Source organism: Bubalus bubalis, chromosome 16, assembly GCF_019923935.1.
Source record: "Bubalus bubalis isolate 160015118507 breed Murrah chromosome 16, NDDB_SH_1, whole genome shotgun sequence".
Taxonomy (NCBI): domain Eukaryota; kingdom Metazoa; phylum Chordata; class Mammalia; order Artiodactyla; family Bovidae; genus Bubalus; species Bubalus bubalis.
Window position 1 is genome coordinate 32001244 of NC_059172.1, and position 21545 is coordinate 32022788.

General features: G+C 54.4%; 1 protein-coding gene across 1 annotated transcript in view; it reads right to left on the minus strand.

The window, feature by feature from the left end:
* Positions 1-1939: 1939 nt before the first annotated feature.
* The window catches only part of ARHGEF17 (Rho guanine nucleotide exchange factor 17), a 61007-nt gene continuing 41401 nt past the window's right edge, over positions 1940-21545 (minus strand). Inside the window, exons 3-21 of the mRNA XM_006064677.4 lie at positions 18348-18530; positions 15587-15703; positions 15282-15374; positions 14795-14971; positions 14452-14502; positions 14102-14211; positions 13930-14015; positions 12266-12384; positions 11752-11965; positions 11016-11089; positions 10252-10451; positions 9660-9958; positions 8934-9183; positions 8569-8655; positions 8195-8262; positions 7818-7966; positions 6791-6965; positions 6406-6675; positions 1940-5740 (exon numbers count right to left, since the gene is read on the minus strand). Of these exons, the coding sequence (XP_006064739.2) occupies positions 5544-5740; positions 6406-6675; positions 6791-6965; positions 7818-7966; positions 8195-8262; positions 8569-8655; positions 8934-9183; positions 9660-9958; positions 10252-10451; positions 11016-11089; positions 11752-11965; positions 12266-12384; positions 13930-14015; positions 14102-14211; positions 14452-14502; positions 14795-14971; positions 15282-15374; positions 15587-15703; positions 18348-18530 (2919 nt within the window). The 3' untranslated portion in view covers positions 1940-5543. The remainder of the gene's footprint in view (positions 5741-6405; positions 6676-6790; positions 6966-7817; positions 7967-8194; positions 8263-8568; positions 8656-8933; positions 9184-9659; positions 9959-10251; positions 10452-11015; positions 11090-11751; positions 11966-12265; positions 12385-13929; positions 14016-14101; positions 14212-14451; positions 14503-14794; positions 14972-15281; positions 15375-15586; positions 15704-18347; positions 18531-21545) is intronic.

The window sequence follows — 21545 nt, forward strand, 5'->3', positions numbered from 1 at the left end:
TGGGAACATTCAGCTGCTACAGAGAGGAGACAGGGAAGGAGTTGTGGAGGCCAAAGGAAAGATTTAGATCGGCTTTTTATGGAGCTTGGAGAACCACAGGTTCAGGAAAACAAAGGACTCTTAGAATCACAGGCTTTTAAAACTCCTGGCATCTCAGATGGGTCCTCAGAATCTTAGCATTTTAATGAGCTCAAGCACCTCAGAGACAGACAATCTTGTTGAACCTCTGATAGGGAAGCCAGAGAACTGAGTCCAGAGAAGTCCTGTACCTCATCCTAGGCAGCACAGCACAAGACTCCAGGAAGCTGGGTGAGCTGTGGTGACCCAGGGGCAGGGACATAGGCCCCACCCACTGAGACTTTGCCTAAGGTCGGGTGGGGATCCTGGGCTGCAGGATCAGAGAAAAGGGGCTGTTTGCAGGGGATCTGAGCAGATAGCTGCCTCTGGGGTTATGAGAGCTACCTAGGTGGCACTAGTGGTAAGGAACTTGCTTGCCATGCAGGAGACATGAGACCCGGGTTCGATCCCTGGGTCAGGAAGATCCCCTGGAGGAGGGCACGGCAACCCACTCGAGTATTCTTGCCTGGAGAATCCCAGGGACAGAGGAGCCTGAAAAGTTACGGCAAGAGTCAGACAGACAGGACTGAAGCGATGTAGCACGCACAGGGTTATGGACCAGAAATGGTGGCGCCCTCTGTGGATACCCTTAAGTTCCAATGTGACTGTCCAAAGCAAGAGGAAATGTCATGGCTCAGACTTAAATTTCAAGACTCTGCACTTGGCTAACCCCCTAACTGGCCAGGTTCTATCCCTCAGAAGGCGGGCTGTCCTCCTGTATCTGTTCTAGCCTCCAGTGGGAGGCTTGGTTTAAAGCCATTGTCAGGCTGTGTGGCCTTAAGCTAGTGACTTCACCTGAATGCAAATTCACTCTCAGGGCATTGTGAGGATCTGCTGAGACCCCACATGGGAGGCACCAACTTATTCTACGCTGCGGGCTCAGAACCTGCTCCTTTAGTCCCCACGCCCTGTGTCCTCTCCACAGCCCAGTGTCTGGGCTCTGCCCTCTCTCCCCAGTACCTGCGACATCGCCCCCTCCCCATTTAGCCCTGCATCCTGCCCCTGACCCAGCCCCTTCACTTGCCTTTGCCAGGCAAGGCTCCTCGTTGTCCATAATGGGCCCAAAATAGTACTTCCCCTTGCTCTTTCCTGCAATCTGGCCTGTGGCTTCAGGTCTGTGAGGACAGAAGAGAGACTTGGTGTTTGGCAGGCATGCAAAAGATGTGACGAGCTCTCGGAGGTCACCTGGGTCATTTTTTTTTACTTTTCTGACCATAGGAAACCTTCCTGCCCGGTTCTCCTCCACACCCACCCTCAGCCTCAGTGCTGCCTTGCTGTGTGACATCAAGTAAATCTCTGTCCTTTTCTGTACCTCATCTTCCTTGTGAGGCAGATGTATAGCTAAACCCTGCTGTTTGTATCTAGACCAAGGAAACACCTGGAGAACCCCCCTGGGAGAAGAGGTGGCTTTTGGCCCTGACTGTCTCCTCTGAAGTCAGGATGTCCTTCCCAGGCTGGGTATGAGGAACATAAGCCAGATACGTCATGAGTGGCTGGATGTGTCTTTGGCTGCTTGGACTGTCTCGTGTCCTCCAGCCACCCCATGTCACTGCCCTTATTCTCCTCCATGAGGCAGAGACCTGAGCAGACAGATCACATGCACATCCCGGCTCTACTGCTTAGTAGGAAGGCAACCTTGAGGAAGGCGTTTGGCCTCTCTGAACCTCAGTTTCCTCATTGGAAAAAAAGGATAATGGTACCAACCTCCCAGGACCACTGAGGATGAAACTGGATGGTCCAAGCTCCTGGCTTGCAATAAATAAACGGGAGCTGGGGCTATTATTTAGCAACATTCAAGACCTACAGGGAAACTGCAACTGAATTCTCTAGATTTAACTAAACATTTATTGAGCACGTACTTTGTGTCAGGCACTGCAGGTGGCCTGGGGATGGGGCAGTGAGCAAACATCCCCCTTGCAGAGCTCACATTCTGGCTTCCCTGGCCTTTTCCTCTTTCCCCACTGCTCCAGCTGGGCCTACACCTCAGACCTCTTGCTCCAGGTTTCCTGACCCTTCTTTGCATTGACTCAAGCTGTTCCTTCACTCCTCACATCAAACCCGAGTCCCACTACCTCCACCCCAGTGGCATGGCTTGTGGGATCTTCCCCACCCAGGGATCAAACCTGGGCCCACGGCAGTGGCAGTGCAGAGTCCCAACCACTAGACTGCTAGGGAAGTCCCTGGCTGTGCCCTTTAAAACAGTGGTTCTCCGCCTCACTAGCAGAACTAAACCACAGTGTCAGAAGCCAGCATGGTAGTTACCCTAGAAGGGGAGAGTAGGTGGGGGTACGTGGGAGCTTTCAAGTGGTGGAATGTTCGGTTTCTTAATCTGGGTGTGTTTATTAATAAACTTATCTAGCAGCCCACTAATGACTTGAGTACCATTCTGTACAAATGTTATACTTCACTTAAAAGTTTTCCTACAAATATGACTGACACTTGGGTCAGTCCCACCCTCAGAATTCTGATCTAATTGGTCTGGAATGTGACCTGGACCCCCCAGGTGATTACAATGTGCAGGCAAGATTGAGAACCACTGCTTTGGAGGAGCTGATCCTTCTAGGTTCTCCCCTAGGCCGGGTGCCTAGCGATCGATCGTGCATCCCAGGACCGCCCTGCCCACAGCTGACCTGCTCAGGGCTGCTCATCTCTCCACAGGCTGCCCGGTGTCCTGGGATGTGGCCTTCTAAGGAGCAGCGGGCTGGGCCGGGCCCATTCCTACTGAGGCTTATTAGGGAAAATGCTGAGGATCTGGCCTTGGATAACCAGTGCTGAAAGTGAAGTCTGTCCAGAGGCAGAAGAGGGCCTCAGGCAGCAGAAGTTGTGAAGCAGAAAATGGCAGCTGGCTGGTGGTGAGGCAGGAATCAGACACTCAAGGTGGAGAGTCCAGGGGTCTTAAGATGGGGCAGCAGTACATGGGCCACTGTGCTAACAGCTATTTGATTCTAGTTCACGTTTCCACTAGTCAGCGCCCCCTTTATTTCTGGGCAGAACAAATCTCTTCCTTGCAATCCAAAGATCTGTGCACACCAACCAACAGTCCTGTGGGGGAAAGGATTATCAACCCCAATTTTCAGATGATGAGATGGAGGCTCAGAGGGAATACAACTCATCCAAAGCTGCATAGCCAATTAGTGGCAAAGTCTAAGTTTCTGTTCAGCTTCAAAACCTGTGCTCCTTCTATGCCATTTCATCAAATTCCATGTGAATGTAGCCTTCTACTCTGTGATGTATCTGTTTTCTGTTCCCCTCTCCTCCAGATCTTCCCAGTAGTGATGCTGCCAGATGTTTCATGTCTGTCCCATGGCATCAAGGGCTTGGCAGAACTCAGATACGTGAATACCAGTGTGCCAAGTGTGAGCCTGCACGCCTCTTTAGCAAATGATTTCTGTAAAGTCTTAATTGTTTGGGTTGGAAAATGTTCAAACGTGTGTTCAAGAGAGCTGAAGCCTGATTTGTTCTTTTTCTAGAAGTCATCACCTTACGTCTTGCTGGTGCGCCCTGGTGGAAAGGGCTCTGTGCCCCTGCGAGGAACAGTCCTGTGTAGTCAGCCTTTGCATTCTCATGTCTGATTTAATGACCAGAAATCACAGCGACTTGGAATCTCCCCTGCTCACCGTGGCCTGTCAGATTCTGAGCCTCCTGAGGCTTTGCTGGAGAGCACCAATTCTTGTAGGAGCTGTAGACAGGCTCACATTTGCCTAGTTTTTCCTTGTAGCATGTGTCAGCTTCAGATTCCCAAGCTTTATCCCAGGCCTACTGACTCAGGAGCTGGGGGAGCCTGGGAATGTGTATTTACATACACATAATTTATGTATCATGCTTTGTATTTACAATGTTAACCTGTAAGGGACTCTAAAATGCACCCTGGTTATAAAGCATCTGACTAGCAGAACTCCTGGTTTTCCTGATGCGGAAGCTGCAGCCCACAGAGACACAGTGACCTGCCTGAGATAACACAGCACGTCAGTGGCCGCCTTGCCACTGCAGCACTCTTCTGGGTCTCTGAGTCCTACTCTGTCTGTCCAAGTGGGTAGTTGTCGGGGAGCCCACGCAGCTGGGGAGCTCGGAGGTTGCTGGCAGGAGGCCTCTGTGGCTGCCGATGGGGACCAGTTGTTTGGTGTTTCTATTTATTGACTCTTTAAACTTCATCATCCAAGGAAAGTTAATACATGACTGTTTGGTAGCAAGAAAAACATAATCTAAGACCGCAATGACCCACCCACCCCAAACAAAAACAGAACCAAACAAACCCCATCTGACACCAGACCTTTGGAGCTGCAGCTGAAGAAGCGTGGGGCTGGGGTCAGACTGGCTTCTGCGGTTTGGGGGTGGGGGGGTGGGGGCAGAGGAAGCTAGTCTCCAGAGTGGCCTTCCCAGCCAGGGAGGCCATGTGTGGCCCCTCAGCTTTGGGTGTCCTTGGAAGGGCTGCCGCTGCCAGGGGAGGATGTGGAGAGAGGGAGTCAGTGGTCAGAGTGAGGGGCCTCTAGGCCCACCCTCTGCGGTGACCATGTGTGCCAGTGCATGAGACACAGGGGCTGGGGGGCAATGTGCAGACAGCGAGGGCCCCTTCCCTGCTCAGGCCAGGAGAGGGCCCTGGACGAGGCCCCGACAGGGTTCCCACATTCGGAAACCGCTAAAGGCACTGCCAACAAGCAAGGAAACGCCGAGCCTGGGGAAGCCCCCCGGATGGGAGTCACTGCCCACCCCCCCGGTCATCGCTTTGTTCTGGATGACTGAGGGGACTTGGTCCTTTGCTCTGGATACTGGAGGGCAACCCAGTCAGGACAAGGCCGTGGAAAGTTTATGTTAAGGGGCAGTGTTTCAGTGCCCCAAACATGCAGTGTGTGTGTGCGTACATAATGAGGGGGACCGGTCCCTCCAGGAAGGCTGGTTGGGGTCCCAGGGTGACTCCCAGGGCAGGGTTTTTTTTCCCTCTTCTGTTATTTTCTCCAATCACTCCCTGCCCCAGGTCATTGCATAAATAAGTGCTTGGGAAGGTACACATCTAAAAAGAAACATAAATACTGTACACGGGAAAGGATTCCATCCCCCAGCCCTCCCACTGTCCCCAGGAAAACCCTCCAAATATTGCACATGGCCCTCCCCAGCCCTGTGGGGTCCAGGCCCGGCCGTGTCTTTGGTAGAAGCTCCAGGGACAGAGGTCCTGGGCAGCCCACATGCCCCCTCTCCACCCTCCCATCATGACTGGGTGCACCGGAGCAGCCAGAGGGCTGGGAAAGGCCTAGACCCCGCTGGCCAGCAGGTGCTCCATTGGCAATGCTTCCACAAGGATGGGAGGCAGTCTGTGCAGGCACGGGTGTGCCCCGGTGAGACACTCGTGTGAGGGTCTGCCGGTGGGCTTGGAAGAGGCAAGCAGGCGGAGGGCGGGTGGGTGGGCGAGTCCTGGGCCACGGTGGACAGGGTCACACCCTCCATAGGAGGAGGTGGTTTGTGCTGTCGTCTCGGCCCACGGTCTCACTGCTGCCGCCGCCCCCACTGCTAAGTCGGAAGTCCTCGTAGCCATCGCCTCCACTGATCACCAGCATTTTAGGCCTGGCCGAGGCAGGGCCTCGGTGCCGAGGGGAGTCCCGATGCTCCAGTGAGGGCAGCTTCTCGGGGCCTGGGGGGCCAGAGGGAGGAGCCATGAGCCTGGGGGTGACTGGCGGCAGCACTATCTCAACACAGCCCTCTTGGTGCTCATCTCCTGCTTCCAACAGCCCTTTCCCAGGTGGGCAGCTGAGTCTTCTCTGGACCCAGACAACCCCTGACCAAGGCCTCCCTGCTTCCTGATGCCCACAGCCACTTCCTCTTGGGAGTACGGCTTCCTGTCCTGCCAGAGCAAGACCTGGCCAACTGCAACCCCCTTGATGTACACCGTTACCTACTAGGATTCACTTTCTAATCCTCACAGTCCCTTTCCTATCCTACGGACCCTTCTACGCTCTGCTTTCTGGTGCTATTTGTTTCCCGCTCCGCCCTATACATCATTTCTAGTCCTGTTTTATTTCCTGTTGTATGTATCCCTTCCTGTGCCATATTCTAATTCTTAGTTCACTTCCTCATCTCCGTGACATTCTCTGGACAGAATTTTACACACACACACACACACACAGTATCCTAATAGATTTTTAGTTTGGGTTTTCTATAGCCTACTTTCTGTAATATACGCCACTTCCACATCTGTATTACATTTTCCCTCCCTCTTAACCCTCCTCTGGCAGGGCAGCGGGGCATCCTAAACCCAAAGCCCAGGTCCCTGGATTGGCATAAGATGTGTAGACCCACCTGCATCTGGGGGAGGTGGTGGAGTTGGGCAGAGCAGGCTGAAGCCGTCTGGAAGTTGGACTGCAGCCAAGAAGCGGACATGGCCAGTGTGCCCCTGGCCAAGGCCAGCAGGGCTGAGAGGCGCCCGTGGACAGCTGATGGTGCTGGGTGAGGTGGGCATGGTGAGCACCACGCCGGCACTGGTGCCCACCCACAGCAGCTCTTCACACACCAGCAGCGCTGTGATCCTCAGGCAGGCAGCCTTGTGCTGCCGGATGATGGCGTCTGAGCCTGGGGTAGGAGACAGACCAGCGCTGGGGCTGAGTCCTGGCCCTGGCTTAGTATCCTCACTGCCAGGGACAGAAAAGCTCCAAGGGAAGGGGCAGTAGGAGACTGAGGTCAGTACCTGCCAGCATCCTGTGCACAGGAGGTGTGACATCTACCTCTGCCAGCTGCTCAAACGTGTCTGGATGGTAGAGACACACATGGGCACTACCTTTCAATGTCACCCACACGCCCAGGCTGGAGTCCACCATGCAAGCCACGCTGCGACTGGAATCCTGCCCCACGGAGAACGTGTGCTGGGGTGAGGGTCGAGAACAGATGGGTGAGTGACAGGCCTGCCCTCACCGGCCCCTCCCAGCCTTGTGCTTCACCAGTGCCCGTTCCTCCTTCCTTACAACTCATGCCAAATCTCTCCAGAGAGCCCACTGGAAAGGCAGCCTTGCTCCTTGACCTGGATGATTAACCTTTCAAATGTTAGCTTCACTGGAGCCTCCCCACTTAAACCTCAGGAATTACAGTGCCCTTTCCCCAAGGAAGTTGAGTGAGTTAATGATCAGAGAAGTTCAAAGCCTGAAGAGTCTTAACAGCAATCATTGGCCTCACCCTGTACAGCTGGGAAACAAGTCTAGAAGGGGAGGGAACCTGTCCAAAGGCATCGGCAAGTCAGTCATAGACCTGGGCCTGAACCCGGGTTCTCCACCTCTTCACTCCCAACCCAACCAACGGTGGGACCAGTGAGAGGGAAATCAAGGGAACTTAGTTACTCCTGGATACTACCAGGCTGACAGCTACTGATGCACATGTAAATGAACTCAGGACTAAATGCCAGAGTGATGATAAGGGATGTTGACATCAGAAAGGAACTCTGTCCACCCACCAAAGACACCAATACTTTAGCTGAGAAATAGGGCTGGAGGGGGAAGAGGACTAAAGAGTTCTAACTTACATGTACCTGTAGCCTTCATCAGCTAGAAGCAAATAAGGATTAGAGAAGGCCAGGGGCTGGCCCAGATTCACACAGTGGTCGGGGGAAAGCCCCGACCTCTCAGCTGGTTGCTTTTTTATAGCCCTGTGGTCTCACCTCCTCTCTCATGGGCCTGGCTCACCCCAAGTCACCAATTCCCCAACCCCACCCCCATCCCCACTACCTCCAGCTGCAGCGTGTCAGGGCTCAGGACAAGGACTCGGTTCTGGCAGCCACACCAAAGCCGCCCACCCACAGACACCATCTTGGTGATGGGGCTCCCCTGAGCACCCAGGGTCACCGATTTGAAGTTATGGGGGTCCCAGAAACGGCCTAGAGTAGGAGTGGGATAAAGAAAACAGCAGATTCAATCTTATAGTGCATTTGAGCCTCACCCTCCCCTGAAATAAGGTGCTAATAAATAACCTCATTTATCAATGAGGACACCAAACCCCAGAAAAGACCTGGGAGTTACCAAAAGTCACATCTCCAGACTTGTGGTCTGGAGGCCCCAGCTTGCTCAGGAGGGAGACCCTACTCAGCGGGGAGGGGGACACTCACCTGCTTCTCTTTGGTAGACTACGAGCTCTCCATTGGCCAAAGACACAAACACCTGGTTATTCAGATACCTAGGAAAGGAAAAGGAGTCATGGGGGTTTCAGGAAGCCAAAGGAGGTCCCCTGAGCCCAAGGCATCAGACAGAATGACTATGGCTTCCAAAAGATCACCTCCTCCCACCCCTTGTTCTCTAGGTGGTGGGCACCTGAGTCTAAGAAGAGGCGGTGACTTGCACAATGACACACGGTGTGTGGGAGACACAGTTAGCCTGGGGCACGCCTGTGTGCTCTGTGCCCAGAGGGTGCAGGTGAGCAGAAGGACATCTACGGTATAGCTGAGAAGGGTGTGAACCAGAAGAGCCATCTGGGGGGCCTTACAGAATGCAGGTCACAGAGGCCGAGTGCTGGAGCTTCAAGCTGTTCCTGCGATCGCGGATGCTGTCAGAGGACTGGTACACGTGGACACTGTGGATCAGTGGTGTGGACCTGTGACAAGTGCTTGGGCACACCAATCCCTCCACCTAGCTGCCTCGACCACCATCTCCTCCACGGCAGGTGCCACCCCACGGTACCAAAATCCCACGGCCTTCCTGTGGGTTTCAGACCCTCTGGCAGCCCTGGTTGGCAGTATCCCTGAGATCTGACCCAAGGCCCTCCTGCTTCTGCTTTAGGATGCGATATGATTTCTTAAACAGGGACTGCAGGTTCTGGCACCAAGACTCCAGCCTCTCCTGTGTCCCTACCAGCCATCCTCGGTGCCCAGCCACACGGAACTCTGGTAGGCCTCAGGGTCAACGCTCAGCAGGTCCTCCAGGCTGCCGCGGGTGAAGGAGCCACGACTGGACCGACGAAGGGCTCTCCCATCCATGGGACTGGTGCCGCAGGGACCGCCAGGCCCGAAGGAGCCAGACAGTGGCAGGAAGCCAGGCTCCTGTTCCTCCTCTGAACTGGTGGTCTCTGCTGTGGCCTCCTTGGAGCTCGGGGTCTCCTCATCTGATGGAGACAAAAGGCTCTTTCTCTCACTCTGCCAGGCCCAAGATGTGGTATCTTTCTAGGCCTTACTCTCCCCTCAACGCACCCTTCTGGGTCAAGGTCTTCCACTGCTGTTCTCCCTGCCCTCCAGACTTCACCATCAGTTCAGCCCTTGTTACCCTGATGACTTGACAGCTCAGTGCTACAGGCTCCTGGTCCCAGCTTGGCCACCTCCAATCCACCACCATGGACCAGTCACCACCATCCCCAACAGCTCCATCTTCCTTAACTGGCCATTGCAGGGGCCTCAGGATCCAGCCTGACTACCCACTGCCCCTGGGGCCCTTGGTGTCACAGTCCCTGCCCATCTGGCTGGCCCCTGGCGCTCTCTGCGCTAGTATCTTATGGAGACTGGATGCCATGGTTGTGCTTATCCTCTCTCTCATTCAATCAGCACTGGCTGGGCTGCCCCTCCCTGCCCCAAGCTGGGCACTCACTGCCAAAGCTAGAGGAGATGGTGGACCGGCTGGCCTGGCTCTGCAGGGTCCCCGAGGGGCTGGGCGAAGACTCATCATCCGAGTCGCTGTCAAAGGGCACTAGCTCCGGGCGGGGGTCACCCTCGGCGGGGCCTGGCGTCATCTCCAGGCCTGAGCCCGCTATGGAGATGTGCAGGCATGGCTGGGGCCCTGGCTCAGCCACCGTCGCTGCTTCCTCGTCCGCCGCCTCGACGTCCAGGTCTGGCCCGGTAGGCTCGGGTGCCGTCTCTGGGGGGTTTCTCAGCGACGCAGTCTGTTCCCTGGGAGACGAAGGGTTGGGAATGAGTGTCACTAGGGGCAATGTTCTTGCCTGGAGAATCCCAGGGACGGAGGAGCCTGGTGGGCTGCCGTCTATGGGGTCGCACAGAGTGGGACACGACTGAAGCGACTTAGCAGCAGCAGCAGCAGTAGGAGCTAGAATCTGCCCTACACGTCCTCACGCCCAGGCCCCGCCCACATCCACAGGACACGCCCACCCTCCGGGTCAGGGGCCGGGACTCTCCCTCCAGGCCCCGCCCTCCACCCCGGCTGCCCCCGTCCGGGCGGGCCTCACCGGTGGCAACAGCGCTGCAGACCTGGCACCGCCCCGATGCAGAGGATGCGAGCGGAGCAGACTGCGATGCAGGCCTCCACATCGGGCTCAGCGCGCAGGCTCAGCAGACACACCTGGCCCACGTAGCCGTCGCTGTTGCACACCCACACCTCGGGGGTGGGCTCGGGGCAGCTGCTCAGGGTCGGGGCTGCGCACGAGAACTGCGGAAGGCGCCAAGGGACAGGGGAAGGTGAATGGAGGAACTGCTGCCAGCTCCACACCGCTCTCCAGGCCCTCCTGGATTCTCAACACACCTTCAGCATACACGTGCACACATACAGCACACGTGACTCTTTACGCATCAAATGCACACATCCTTCTGTGACATACATTCATATATGTCTGTGTACACAGATATCCATACACATATATATACCGCAAATATGGTCACACATACATGTATATGTGTAACAAATGAAAAAAATGGTAACTTTGTCCATATGTATATAGACTCATACAAGCATATGAATTAGACACTTGCACATCAGTTTTTGTGAAATGCACTTGCATTTGTTCACATGCAAAGATGCATAAATGCATGGATGTACCCATATACATATGACACATATGTAGTGTCCATGTGCTTGTGCAGAGAGCTGTACTCTCAAAGACACAGGGAACCACTGCAATGTTCAAGACGTACACGATGCTGTACAAAGAACAAAAACACATGAACACGTGCTGGCTTAGAATACATGCGCCCAGGTACCCAGGTGCATACACACCTGCATGCCACTGCGGGTTTTCATGATGGGGATGGCCTTCAGGAATTCAGGGTCTAGACAGCTTTTGCTGGAGGCTGTAGTGGAGATGGATGGACAGACAGACACTGCTTAGCATTCACCTTACCCTGGTCCTGACCTTGCCCATTTCCCTTCCTCTCCTGCCCCTCAGGGTCTCTCTAGGGAGAATGAGGTGACTGGTTGTTAATGTCCTGCTTGTCCTTGGCCTCAATTTTCCCATCTGTACAATATGAGAGGTAGACCCAGAGGTCTCTAAGGATTTTCTATGGACCCGTTCAACAGTGCTCCCTGATCCAGGCCTGCTGTCTGCGTGTGTGGTGGAGGTACGAGGTCCTAGTCACCCACTCCCATGATAGGGCCCCTGCCCTACGCTGACCGTATCCACAGAATCCCTGCCAAAGAGCCCCCAAGTGAGTGAGTGAAAGTCGTTCAGTCCTGTCTGACTCTTTGCGACCCCATGGACTATATGGTCCATTGAATTCTCCAGGCCAGAATACTGGAGTGGGTAGTAGTTCCCTTCTCCAGGGGATCTTCCCAACCCTGGGGAAGTCCTGTATTTCTCTGCAGAAGTCTCAGTCCACCCTTCCACTGGCAGGGACTGGAACACAGGACATGGCAATCCTGAGATTTCTGGCTCCTGATGCCACACACAGCTGTAAGATGCTGTCCCCTGCTTGAAGGTTCTGGGAGGAGGGCACCAGCCTGGGCCCTGGCTTACCCAGTTTCCTCTTGGCCTCATCAAAGGCCTGCTCGAAGCCAAGGCGGGCATCAGGGTGGGGGAAGTCGAAAATGAAGGAGTCGGTGCCCTCGGGCCTCGTGGTGCACAGCTCCAGCTTGGTAGGAGGGAAGGAGAGGGCGTAGCACAGGGCCTGCTTCTCCGACAAGTCCCGGTGCATGGCAGCTGAGAGGTCCCGCAGCGCGTCATCCAGGCTCTGCAGGGATAAGGGTCCAGGCCTCAGGGCCTCCCTTCCCCGCTCAGCCTACTCCTGCCCTGGGGATGGGACTGGGCATCTGCCTCTCCCCTCAGACAGAAAACGGGACTCTACTTCCCAGAGACCAAGAGGTAGCCTGGATCCTGCACAGACATGGTGGGCCCTCCCGCCTCCCTCAGCTGGGGATGGAGCTGTGTCTCCAACCTGCAGGCCTGGAACACTACTTCCTTCAGAGATGGGATGAGGCTGTACCCTTCCCCCTCAGACCGAGTGAGGGAATCTCAGGCAGAAGAAGCAGACCTGGTGGGGGAAACCGAGGCTCTCCGAGAGCTTGCTCATCTGGCCCAGGGTGGTCAGGTCCTCGTCCAAGCGGCTGATCGCCTTCTGGATGTTCTCTCGATTGGCAGCTTGAGATGCCCCTAGTGGGGACAGAGGGAGGCCATGGGCAGATCCAGAGACAGACAAGGTCAGGCTTGGACAGACACTCCTTCCCTCCCCTCCCAACTTGCAGTTGGGTGCGGGGAGCAGCCTGACAAACTGAGAGCTTGTAAACCGCCGGACCTCGGGTTAGCATCAACCCCAAAGTTAATGGGCAGCTTGGAGAGAAACTCCAGGCCCGAGAGCAGGGGCCTGGGCCTGATTCACAGCCACCGGCCACAGGGTGTCAGTCTCTTGGAGAACTCCCTGGAATAGCACAAAGAACAAACTGCAGACAGCTCCCAGGTTATGCAGACTCCAGCTGATGCTGGGCCGCTGTGGTGGTGCAGTCTCCCACAGGGGAAGTCAGCTGGGCAGGCAGAGCCTCAGGCAGTCAAATGTGCTGACCCAGGGACTCAACTCCCCCCACAAAGGGGGCAATGGGCTGATGACCTAGATTTCCCTGGTCCTGTCCCATACTTGATCCCTGCCAAGTACGGGCCCCACAGACCAGCTCAGCATCCCGCACACTCCACACTGCCTGGCTAGGAGCGTTCACAAATGGGCTGAGTAGACAGCAGTGGAGTGGACTAGACAAGAGAGGCCTGAGGACATCTGCTCCTTCTGAGGGAAACTGTCCCCCTACAACCCTCTACCACCCGGGCAGCCAAGCTTTCTTCCCTATGACCCTGCCAGTCTCTGGCCACAGCTGACTGGACCAGGGGTAGACACCTGACCTAGAGGTACTCATTTTATCCACCAGCCTGTTCTTTAGTGAGAAGAGATGAATTGAACCAATAATCAGCTTGCCTTCCTACGTAGGGGCCGGTGTGGGGCAGGCCTGGGTTCACCAGCTCCTGCCTCACTGGGTCTGACCTGCCTGCCAGTCGCCCTCACCACCAAATGACCACCCTACTCAGGAGGGTGGACTGCGCCTCCTGGAGCAACTGGGGCTGAGAGCTGAGGGAGAAAGGCCACGAGGCAGACAAGGCCGTGATGGACCACGGGAGTTACGAGGAGGCGAGAAGCTGAGAGCAGTATCTGGCGCAGAGGGGGCGGGCGGGGGTGGGGTGGGGGGAACACGCTCACACAGCAGGAGGAGCAGCACTTTGAAGCTGCCTCAGCTCCCGACAGTCTCAGCCCCAAACAAAAGGATCATTCTAGCCAGCCTTTTGATTGGCCTGAGTTGAGTGTGCCTGTCCCCCAGGCACCAAACTGCGGGGCCAGAACAGTGCGCCATCATCTAAGGTGAGGTGCGTGCGTGCACCTGTGCAGCGAATCAACCGCTACGGGCGTGTCTGCGCTCCCTGCAGCACTGCAGCCCCAGTGCCCCTGCCCGTCCGCGGCAGGCCCCTGCCCAATCAGAAGGTGGTCGGTCTGGCTCCGTGGGACACAAACTAGATCCTGCATGCCAGCACCCTTGGACAGAATGAGAAAGCGAGGCCCAAAAGCAGAAGAGCAGGTGCACAGCCAGCCAGCCTGGCCACGGCTCAAATCCTCCAGGTGGGCTTCTCAGAGGAAGACCCCCTAATACCCAGCACCCCCACCTTTGATGATGTCCGCGTCGTCCAGCGGCAGCTTCCACAGCAGCTTGTACTTGCTAGCCGTGTCGATGACGCTGGCTGCCGTGTACCTGTGGGGAGCAACAGGGGTGCTCTGGCCAAGGCGGGGGAGTGGGCCCAGGGAAGGACAATGGCCTCAAGCACCCTGGCCACTCACAGGCTCATGGAGCTGCGCCGCAGGGAGCCCGACTTCCGCTTCAGGGTGGTGCAGACGATGAGGTCCGTGAACAGGAAGAGGGACCGGTCCTTCTTGCCACCGACTGCCTTCTGTGGGGCCCGAGACAGGATTCAGGCCCAGAGGCCCTCCTTCCTGCCCACCGTGCCCAAGGGGGACAGCCAGGACGAGGGAGGGGAGGGCCCTCCAGATGCCCAGAGGCAAACTGGGATTTGACCCTGGGCTCCTGCTGGGGTGGAAGAGCAGGAGGCCAGAGGGCAGCAGCTGTGAGCAGAGAAGGTAACCAAGCAGGGAGGTGGGGACAGGTGGGCAGACAATGGGACACTTCTTACCACTTCAATGACCATCTCCTGCCTCAGGAACCGCCGCAGAGGGGCCTGGAGCTGTGGGGCAGGAGGGACAAGGCGTCCTGAAGGCTCATTATGAATCCTTTCCCCTCCCCAGACCCTAGTGACCCTTGGCCCCATTCATGGGCCAAGTCGGTAGGAGCAACACGTTGTCCACCCTCTCAATGCTGTGTCATCAGGCCATGGGACATATGGCCAGAAACAGACATGGGGGAGGACACAGATGCAAACCGAGATGGATGCAAACACACTGCAGCCATGACCATGGTTCCAGGTGACCGGAGATGTGGACATAGGCATGGGTGGAGCCAGGCGGGACGGCACTCACATCCTCCATGCCCTCGATGTGGGCCTCAATCTCCTGCAGCACTCGGGCGTGCCGCTCTGCTTCCTCGGCACTTCGGACACCCTTGTTGATGCGCTCGGCCACCTGCTTGATGTTCCGCTGCGCGTCCAGCAGGAGAGGGTAGTCCGGGTGGTCCTCAGGCGTATGCTTCAGGAGGTCCTGGGTGGAAATGGGCGGTAAACCCCTGTTTAGCCACCCCTGTCAGGCTCTGGGGTCCCACAGTGACTGCTGGAACAGAAGAGACTGTGGGTAGACTCTAGAGAGAACTTTCCTATCTGGACCCTGCGGCTCCACCAGGTGGGGACCACTGAGCCCCCTGCATCCCCACATACCTCCAGACTTTGCCCACCTGCCCACCCAGCCCCATGCCCTCCTGCCCACCCAGCCCCATGCCCACCTGCCCACCCAGCCCCATACCCACCTGCCCACCCAGCCCCATGCCCTCCTGCCCACCCAGCCCCATGCCCACCTTCACCAGAAGCTCGTAGCGTGGAATCCGCTGCACAGGCTTGATCATGAGGTCGGACAGTGCCTGCTTCTCCTTGTTCTCACGCATGCTTTGCTGAAACCCGAAATAGGGTTGATGGGCACCCAAGTGAGGTATGACCAGCAAAGATGGAAACGTCCAGGGACAGGTCCCCAGTGAGCCCCTCTAGCTCTGAGGGGAGATATTGACCCACAAGCTAGGGCTCTGGGGTCCAGGCTGGGGGCTCCTGAGACCCCCAAAGCTGACCCAAGAAGGGTGGCCTCCATCCCCCTGCCTGGCCCAGGTACCTCCAGGAACTTGAGAAAGGCAGGCCTCGCCTCCTTAGCCACACGCACGGCATCCTTCGCATTGAGAAAGTTATCGATGTAGGCAGAGTAGATGTTGACCAGGACATCCTTGGAGAACTGTGGATGAAGAGGCAGGTTGGGACCCTCAAGGTGTCCCCTCCCCACCTCACCCTGTCCAGGTTTCCACTGATTCACGAGCCAACATCTAACTCTTCCCTCCATCTGAAAATGACACGGTCTCTAAGGGATGGGGCATGTGCTACTACTGTGACGTCTGTACATGTCTATGTATGACTGTGTGATTAGGCGTGTGCGTGTGCGTGCAGATACACAGGTGCACTCAGACCAGGCTCTCTCCCTCCCAGTGGGGCATTTCACCCCCCGGTCTCCAACCAGGCAGGTCTCCCTCCTTGCTGTCAGCTGAGCGACACAAACTTGTTCCTGCTGCTTGGCTTTTGCTCATGTAATTCCCTCCACCAGGAAGGCCCCTCCCCCATCCAAATCTCACCCACCCTGGCAAGGTGGAGCTCCAGTTCTGCCACCTCCAGGAAGCACTCCTACCCTGAAGAGGGCTCAGCTTGGAACTATACCTGGCCTCTGGCCTCCCTGGCCCCTCAAGGCAAGCCTGCCAGCTCCAGGGAGTAGGTACTCCCATCCCTCGCAGTGTGCTCTGCCCGGTAGCTAACAACTGATGGCTGGGCTCAATGTGGATGTTCTCGGCAGAAGCCCCAGCTGGGCATTAGGACACCCCAGTGCCTGTCTCAGCTGCTCCATGGATGGACTAGCTGACCTGTGGTGGTGTTTCTGGTCCCCTCTGGGTCTCCAAATCCATGTTTCTAGGTTCTTAATGCCAATCCCCACCCCCCATCAGATGTGCTGCAGGGCAGAGGCTGACGCAGCTCAGGGATAAAGACAGCCTACCCTGAACACCCCCCAATCCTGGGACAGGACATCCTATGCCCCACTCCGGGGGGACCAGGGCTTCCACTGCTACTCTTGGTTAACATCAAGGTCCAGACAGGGAGGGGATAAAGCCAGTGACACTGAGGGCTGAGACAGACTGGAGATGTCAGCACTGAAGCTGGGGTCCCACCACCGCCAAGCCAAGGTTCCTGTTACATCAGTTTCCAGGTCAGCAGGCACCTTCCAAGACCTTCTTAGTAAGCCCAAGATCCATCCCATCACATCACAAACACATGCAAACACACCCACATCCCATAGAAATAGTTTTACTAGTAGAATTTTCTGGAAGGAGTTTTAGAGTTTTATTTTTGAAATTATTTGGCTCTGAGTAAGTATTTAGTTTGTGTTTCACTATGATTTCTCATTCATCATCGTGCTTTTTTTGGAATTCTGGCAAAATAAAATGTAACTTAAATTTTTTCAAATGTAATTAAACCCATGTAAATGAATACTAAATTTAACAATTAAAGAAAATGGCATGTTATGTTTTGCAGACATTTAGTTGAATGTTTATTAGTTTCGCTTTTACAGTCCTTTTAAAATTCTGAAGCCAATGCCTTTCCTAAGGTCTCAATCAGTGTTGTAGGATTTTAAAAAGCTCGCAGGTGGAAGTCTTGTCTGTGGTGAAAGGGACAAGGGGTGGGGTAGAGCATGGGCGCTGGAACCAGGTTTTTTGGGTTGAATCCTCTACCACTTACTGTGAGTTTTTAAAAAAATATCATTTGTTTATTTATTTGGCTGCACTGGGTCTTAGTTGCAACATGCAGGGTCTAGTTCCCTGACCAGGGATTGAACCCGGGCCCCCTATATTGGAAGCATGGAGTCTTAGACATTGGACCACCAGGGAAGTCCCTTACTAACTGTCACTTTGGTCAGGTTATTTTCTCTCTATATGTGGCAGAGTCATCAACTTTATTTTTTGCTTGTGGGGTTTTTTTTTTGGCCTCGCCCCACACAGCTTGCAGGATCTTCTCGGGTGAGGGCTTGAACTCAGGCCCTCAGCTGTAAAAGCATGGAGTCTTAACCACTGGACCGCCAGGGAATTCCCAGAATCATCAGCTTTAAACTTGGGAATAATCAATCATAGCTACCTCCTTAGTGTCATTGATATATATACTGTATTTAGAATATCTAGCACATAATAAATGTCAAATAGCCATTATTATTAAAACGCCTGATGGAGAAAAGAGCTAGTCAAGACTAGGCCGGTGTCAGCACCAAGCCCAAGTCCAGGGTCAGGACCAGGACAACTGTTTACATTCAGGTTAAAGTAGGGGTTGAGGTCACTACCATCATCCATTTGAGGTCTGGGTCATAGTCAGTGGCAGCTCAGGGTCAGGACTAGGGTCAGGTCAGTGTCAGCAACTGGTTTGGGGGTTTAGTTGTGTCCGACTCTTTGCAACCCCATGGACTGTAGCCTGCCAGGCTTCTCTGTCCATGGGATTTTCCAGGCAAGAATACTAGAGTGGGTTGCTATTTCCTTCTCCAGGGGATCTTCCCCACCCAGGGATCGAACCTGGGTCTTTTGCATTGCAGGTGGATTTTTTACTAACTGAGCTACCAGGGAAACCGTCAGCAACTGGGGCTGGGTCCAAGGTCAGGGTGTCTAGCTGGGGTTGGGCTGTCAAGGTCAACCCAGGGTCTGGGGTCAGTGCCAGTGTCTCGTCAAGCTCTAGAGGTTGGATTGGGGATCCGAGTCCGTCTCGGGGGTAGGGGTGGGGTCCAAGGCCGCATCCAGTCTCTCGGAGCGGCAGGGCCGTGGGGCGGGGGTGTAGCAGTGGACGGCAGGGCCACTCACCGACTGGACAAGCAGGTCTCCCACCTTCTGCTGCGCGTGCCAGTTCTGCACACAGTGCCGCACCTGCTCCAGGAACTGCTCGTGGTGCTCCAAGAGCTCCGGGATCTGGTCGAAAATCTCATCCACCAGTGACGGGTCACAGAGCAAGGAGTTCTCCGGCTGCTTCAGTGGCTGCATATAGCCCTGGAGGGGCCACAGGGTTGGTGCCAGTCCCCTCAGAGAGATGGCAGCCCAACCCGCTGGCCCAGGTATACACAAAATCATCTGGGCCTGCTGCTCAGTGGCCCTGCCTCCAGGATCTCCCTCATTAACCTGGGAGCTCCAGGAGGGCGATGGAAAGATCTAGCCCCATCACCCTCACTCAGCAACCGTGAGGGGTGTTAGGAAAGATTTGCTGGATGTGTGAATGAACAGAGCTTAGAGTGAGGAAAGCAAGAAGACTGGGCTCCTGGAGACTCCACACACTAATTCAGCAAATATTTTATTGTGCATTTACTATGTGCCAGGTACTACTCTAGAAACTGGGAGACAGCAGTGAACAAGAAAGGCCAAAATCCCTGCCCAGATTGAGCTTACAATCTAGTCAGATGAAATACACAAATTAAATATATACATAAATAAAAACCACATCATCGAATCTAAGATGCATCAGTACTCTTCTTTACCTCAAAAAAAAAAAAAATGCTGTCAATTAAATTATTATAGGCCATCAACTATGGGATGAACCTGGATTTCAGAGATGGTAAAATGTGAAGAATGTGTCTTAGAATCAATTACATGCAGAAATCCTGTGGTAAATTAAAAGACCATAATTGCTGTGGGTTAAATAAAGTAGAGAGAGGTACGAGGTACGGAAGGGTATATGGAAAGTTATTGAAGGCTTATTTGACAATACCCGAAACACTGTTTTCAGATCTTCTGGTCAATTAGTGACTAAAACTCCCATTTTTCACTTCAAATCCGCATTCAGAGGTATTTCCTGAGCTTGAATAGCCCTGCTCAGTGGTTAGTGGCTCATGTAGATGTCGCCCTCTACTGACCTAAACTGTAACTACAAGCCAAAGAAACTAGGCTGTTGGAAAAAGTATATGGAATGCTGCAATCAAATTTACATCAAACATAAAAAAAAAAAAAAGCTTGTTCTAAAACAAGTTTGAGAAAGTAAAGCTCAACGGAATCCTCTCGCCTGGTCTGAGATTCCGGAAAGGCGGAGGGGGCGGGGGTGACGACACACGCAGCCTTTCTCTCACAGCTCCCAGGCTAGTCTGAGCCCCGGCAGGATCTCTGCCAGGGTCTGTTGCCCGAGGAGTGGGAGTTACACCGCTCACTTCTAGGTCCTAGCGCCTCACACAGAAGCCTGCACACCAGTTGGAGGAAAGAATAAACAGCGACAGGGACCTCGATGCAGAACCTGTTAGGAGCCGACACCTGCACTCACCCACCACACACTTGCTGAGCAACTACTGTGCGTCCTGCTTTCTAAGCACGAGCTGCATCTGCGGGCAGACAAAAGTCCCTGTGCTTGTACATCTGACAATTTAGTGGACGGAGGGAGACAACAGCACCCTAAGTGACAAAATTATTACAGTGCATTAGAAGGTAGTAAGTGCAGTGGGAAATGAGACAGAGCGGTCGGTCAGGGAAAGCAGTGCTGTTAGCTGGGGATCTGCAGGTTGAAGAAAGACTCAAAGGGTGACGGTGACACTGAGGAAAGGGTGCACCCTTAGGAGCTGGGTTCAAATCCCACCTCTTTCTGGCTGTTAACCTTGGCATTTAACTTCTTCCTTCATTGTGAACTCCTGGCCCTCAGGAATAATACAAATCAACTTGAGTGGCAGCGGTCACTGCGAGGGATCACCAGGGCTGTAGAGTCCAGTCTCCACCCTAGAGTGAGACTGACAGGGATTCAACCCGGGCTATGGCACTCGTTCCCACTGTGAACCTGAACCAGTTGCTTTACCTCTCTGTGAGCAGTTTCATCATCTGTAAAATAGGGGTCTATAGTGAGGTTTATATGAATTAACTTATAAAAAGCACACATATTAAGCACCCAATAAATGTTAGCTCTTAGTATTACTGCTTGCTATGGTCCCTCCAGAAGTCATATGTTGAAACATAAGCCCCGATGTGGTGGTATTTCGGGGTGGGGCCTTTGGCAGGTGAGCAGGTCATGAGGGTGGAGCTCTCACAAATGGGATTTGTGCCCTTTGAAAGAGAGCTCCCTCAGCCCTTCCACCATGGAAGACACAGTGAAAAGACAGCTGTCTACAGACCAGGAAGCTGGTCCTCATCTGCACTTAATCTGCCAGCACTTTGATCTTGCATTTCCCCACCTCCAAAACTATGCGAAGTAAATTTCTATTTGTTTAGGTCACTCTATCAATGGAATTTTTACTATAGCACCCCAAACAGACTAGGATATCATTTAATAGATAGATGACTCTGGGCAGGTTTCTTCCTCCTTAAGCCTTCATTTCCTCAGATGAGGAAGAGCATTATGATAATATCTGCCTCACAAGGTTAATACAAGGATTAAAGGTGATTTTATAGATACACACACAAATGCGCATGCATGCATGCAGGCAGAATTGCCAGGCAGTATGTTAAAATGCATCTCGTATTCTGCACCTGACACAGGTCTTATTATCGTTCCCACTCAACAGACGAGGAAACAGAGGCAGAGACTGGATCTATAACTTGCTCCAGATCACATGGCTGGTGAGGAGGTAGTGCCAAGTTTCAGCACCAGCGGCATGGCTCCAGAGCTGTGCTCTGGACCCCTGGGTGGGACCTCAGTCCTCGACACAGCAGGGCTGCGTCAAGCGAGCTGGTCTCAGCTGACACTGTCTTTCCTGCTCGCGCCCTTCCCCTCTACACACTCTCAGCCGGTGTCCTCAGCACCGTCCCCCCTTAGCTCTTCCACTTGCAGGCCCTGCAAGCCTCCACATGTGCAGCCCGGTAGCCCGGAGATTCAGAGGCAGAGGGGCACGCCCACCCCATCACCTTTCAATCTTCACACTGAGAGGAGGACATGATTAGTTATATTTACAGGACAAAAACGCAGAGGCTCAGAAGAGCGAGATTATTAGACTAGGCATCACCCAGAAGGGAGCAAGTGACTAAACCCCTGGACTGATTCCCACGCCTTTGACTCCCACTTGGGGGACAACCAAGGACCCCCCAAGACCCCTGCACATC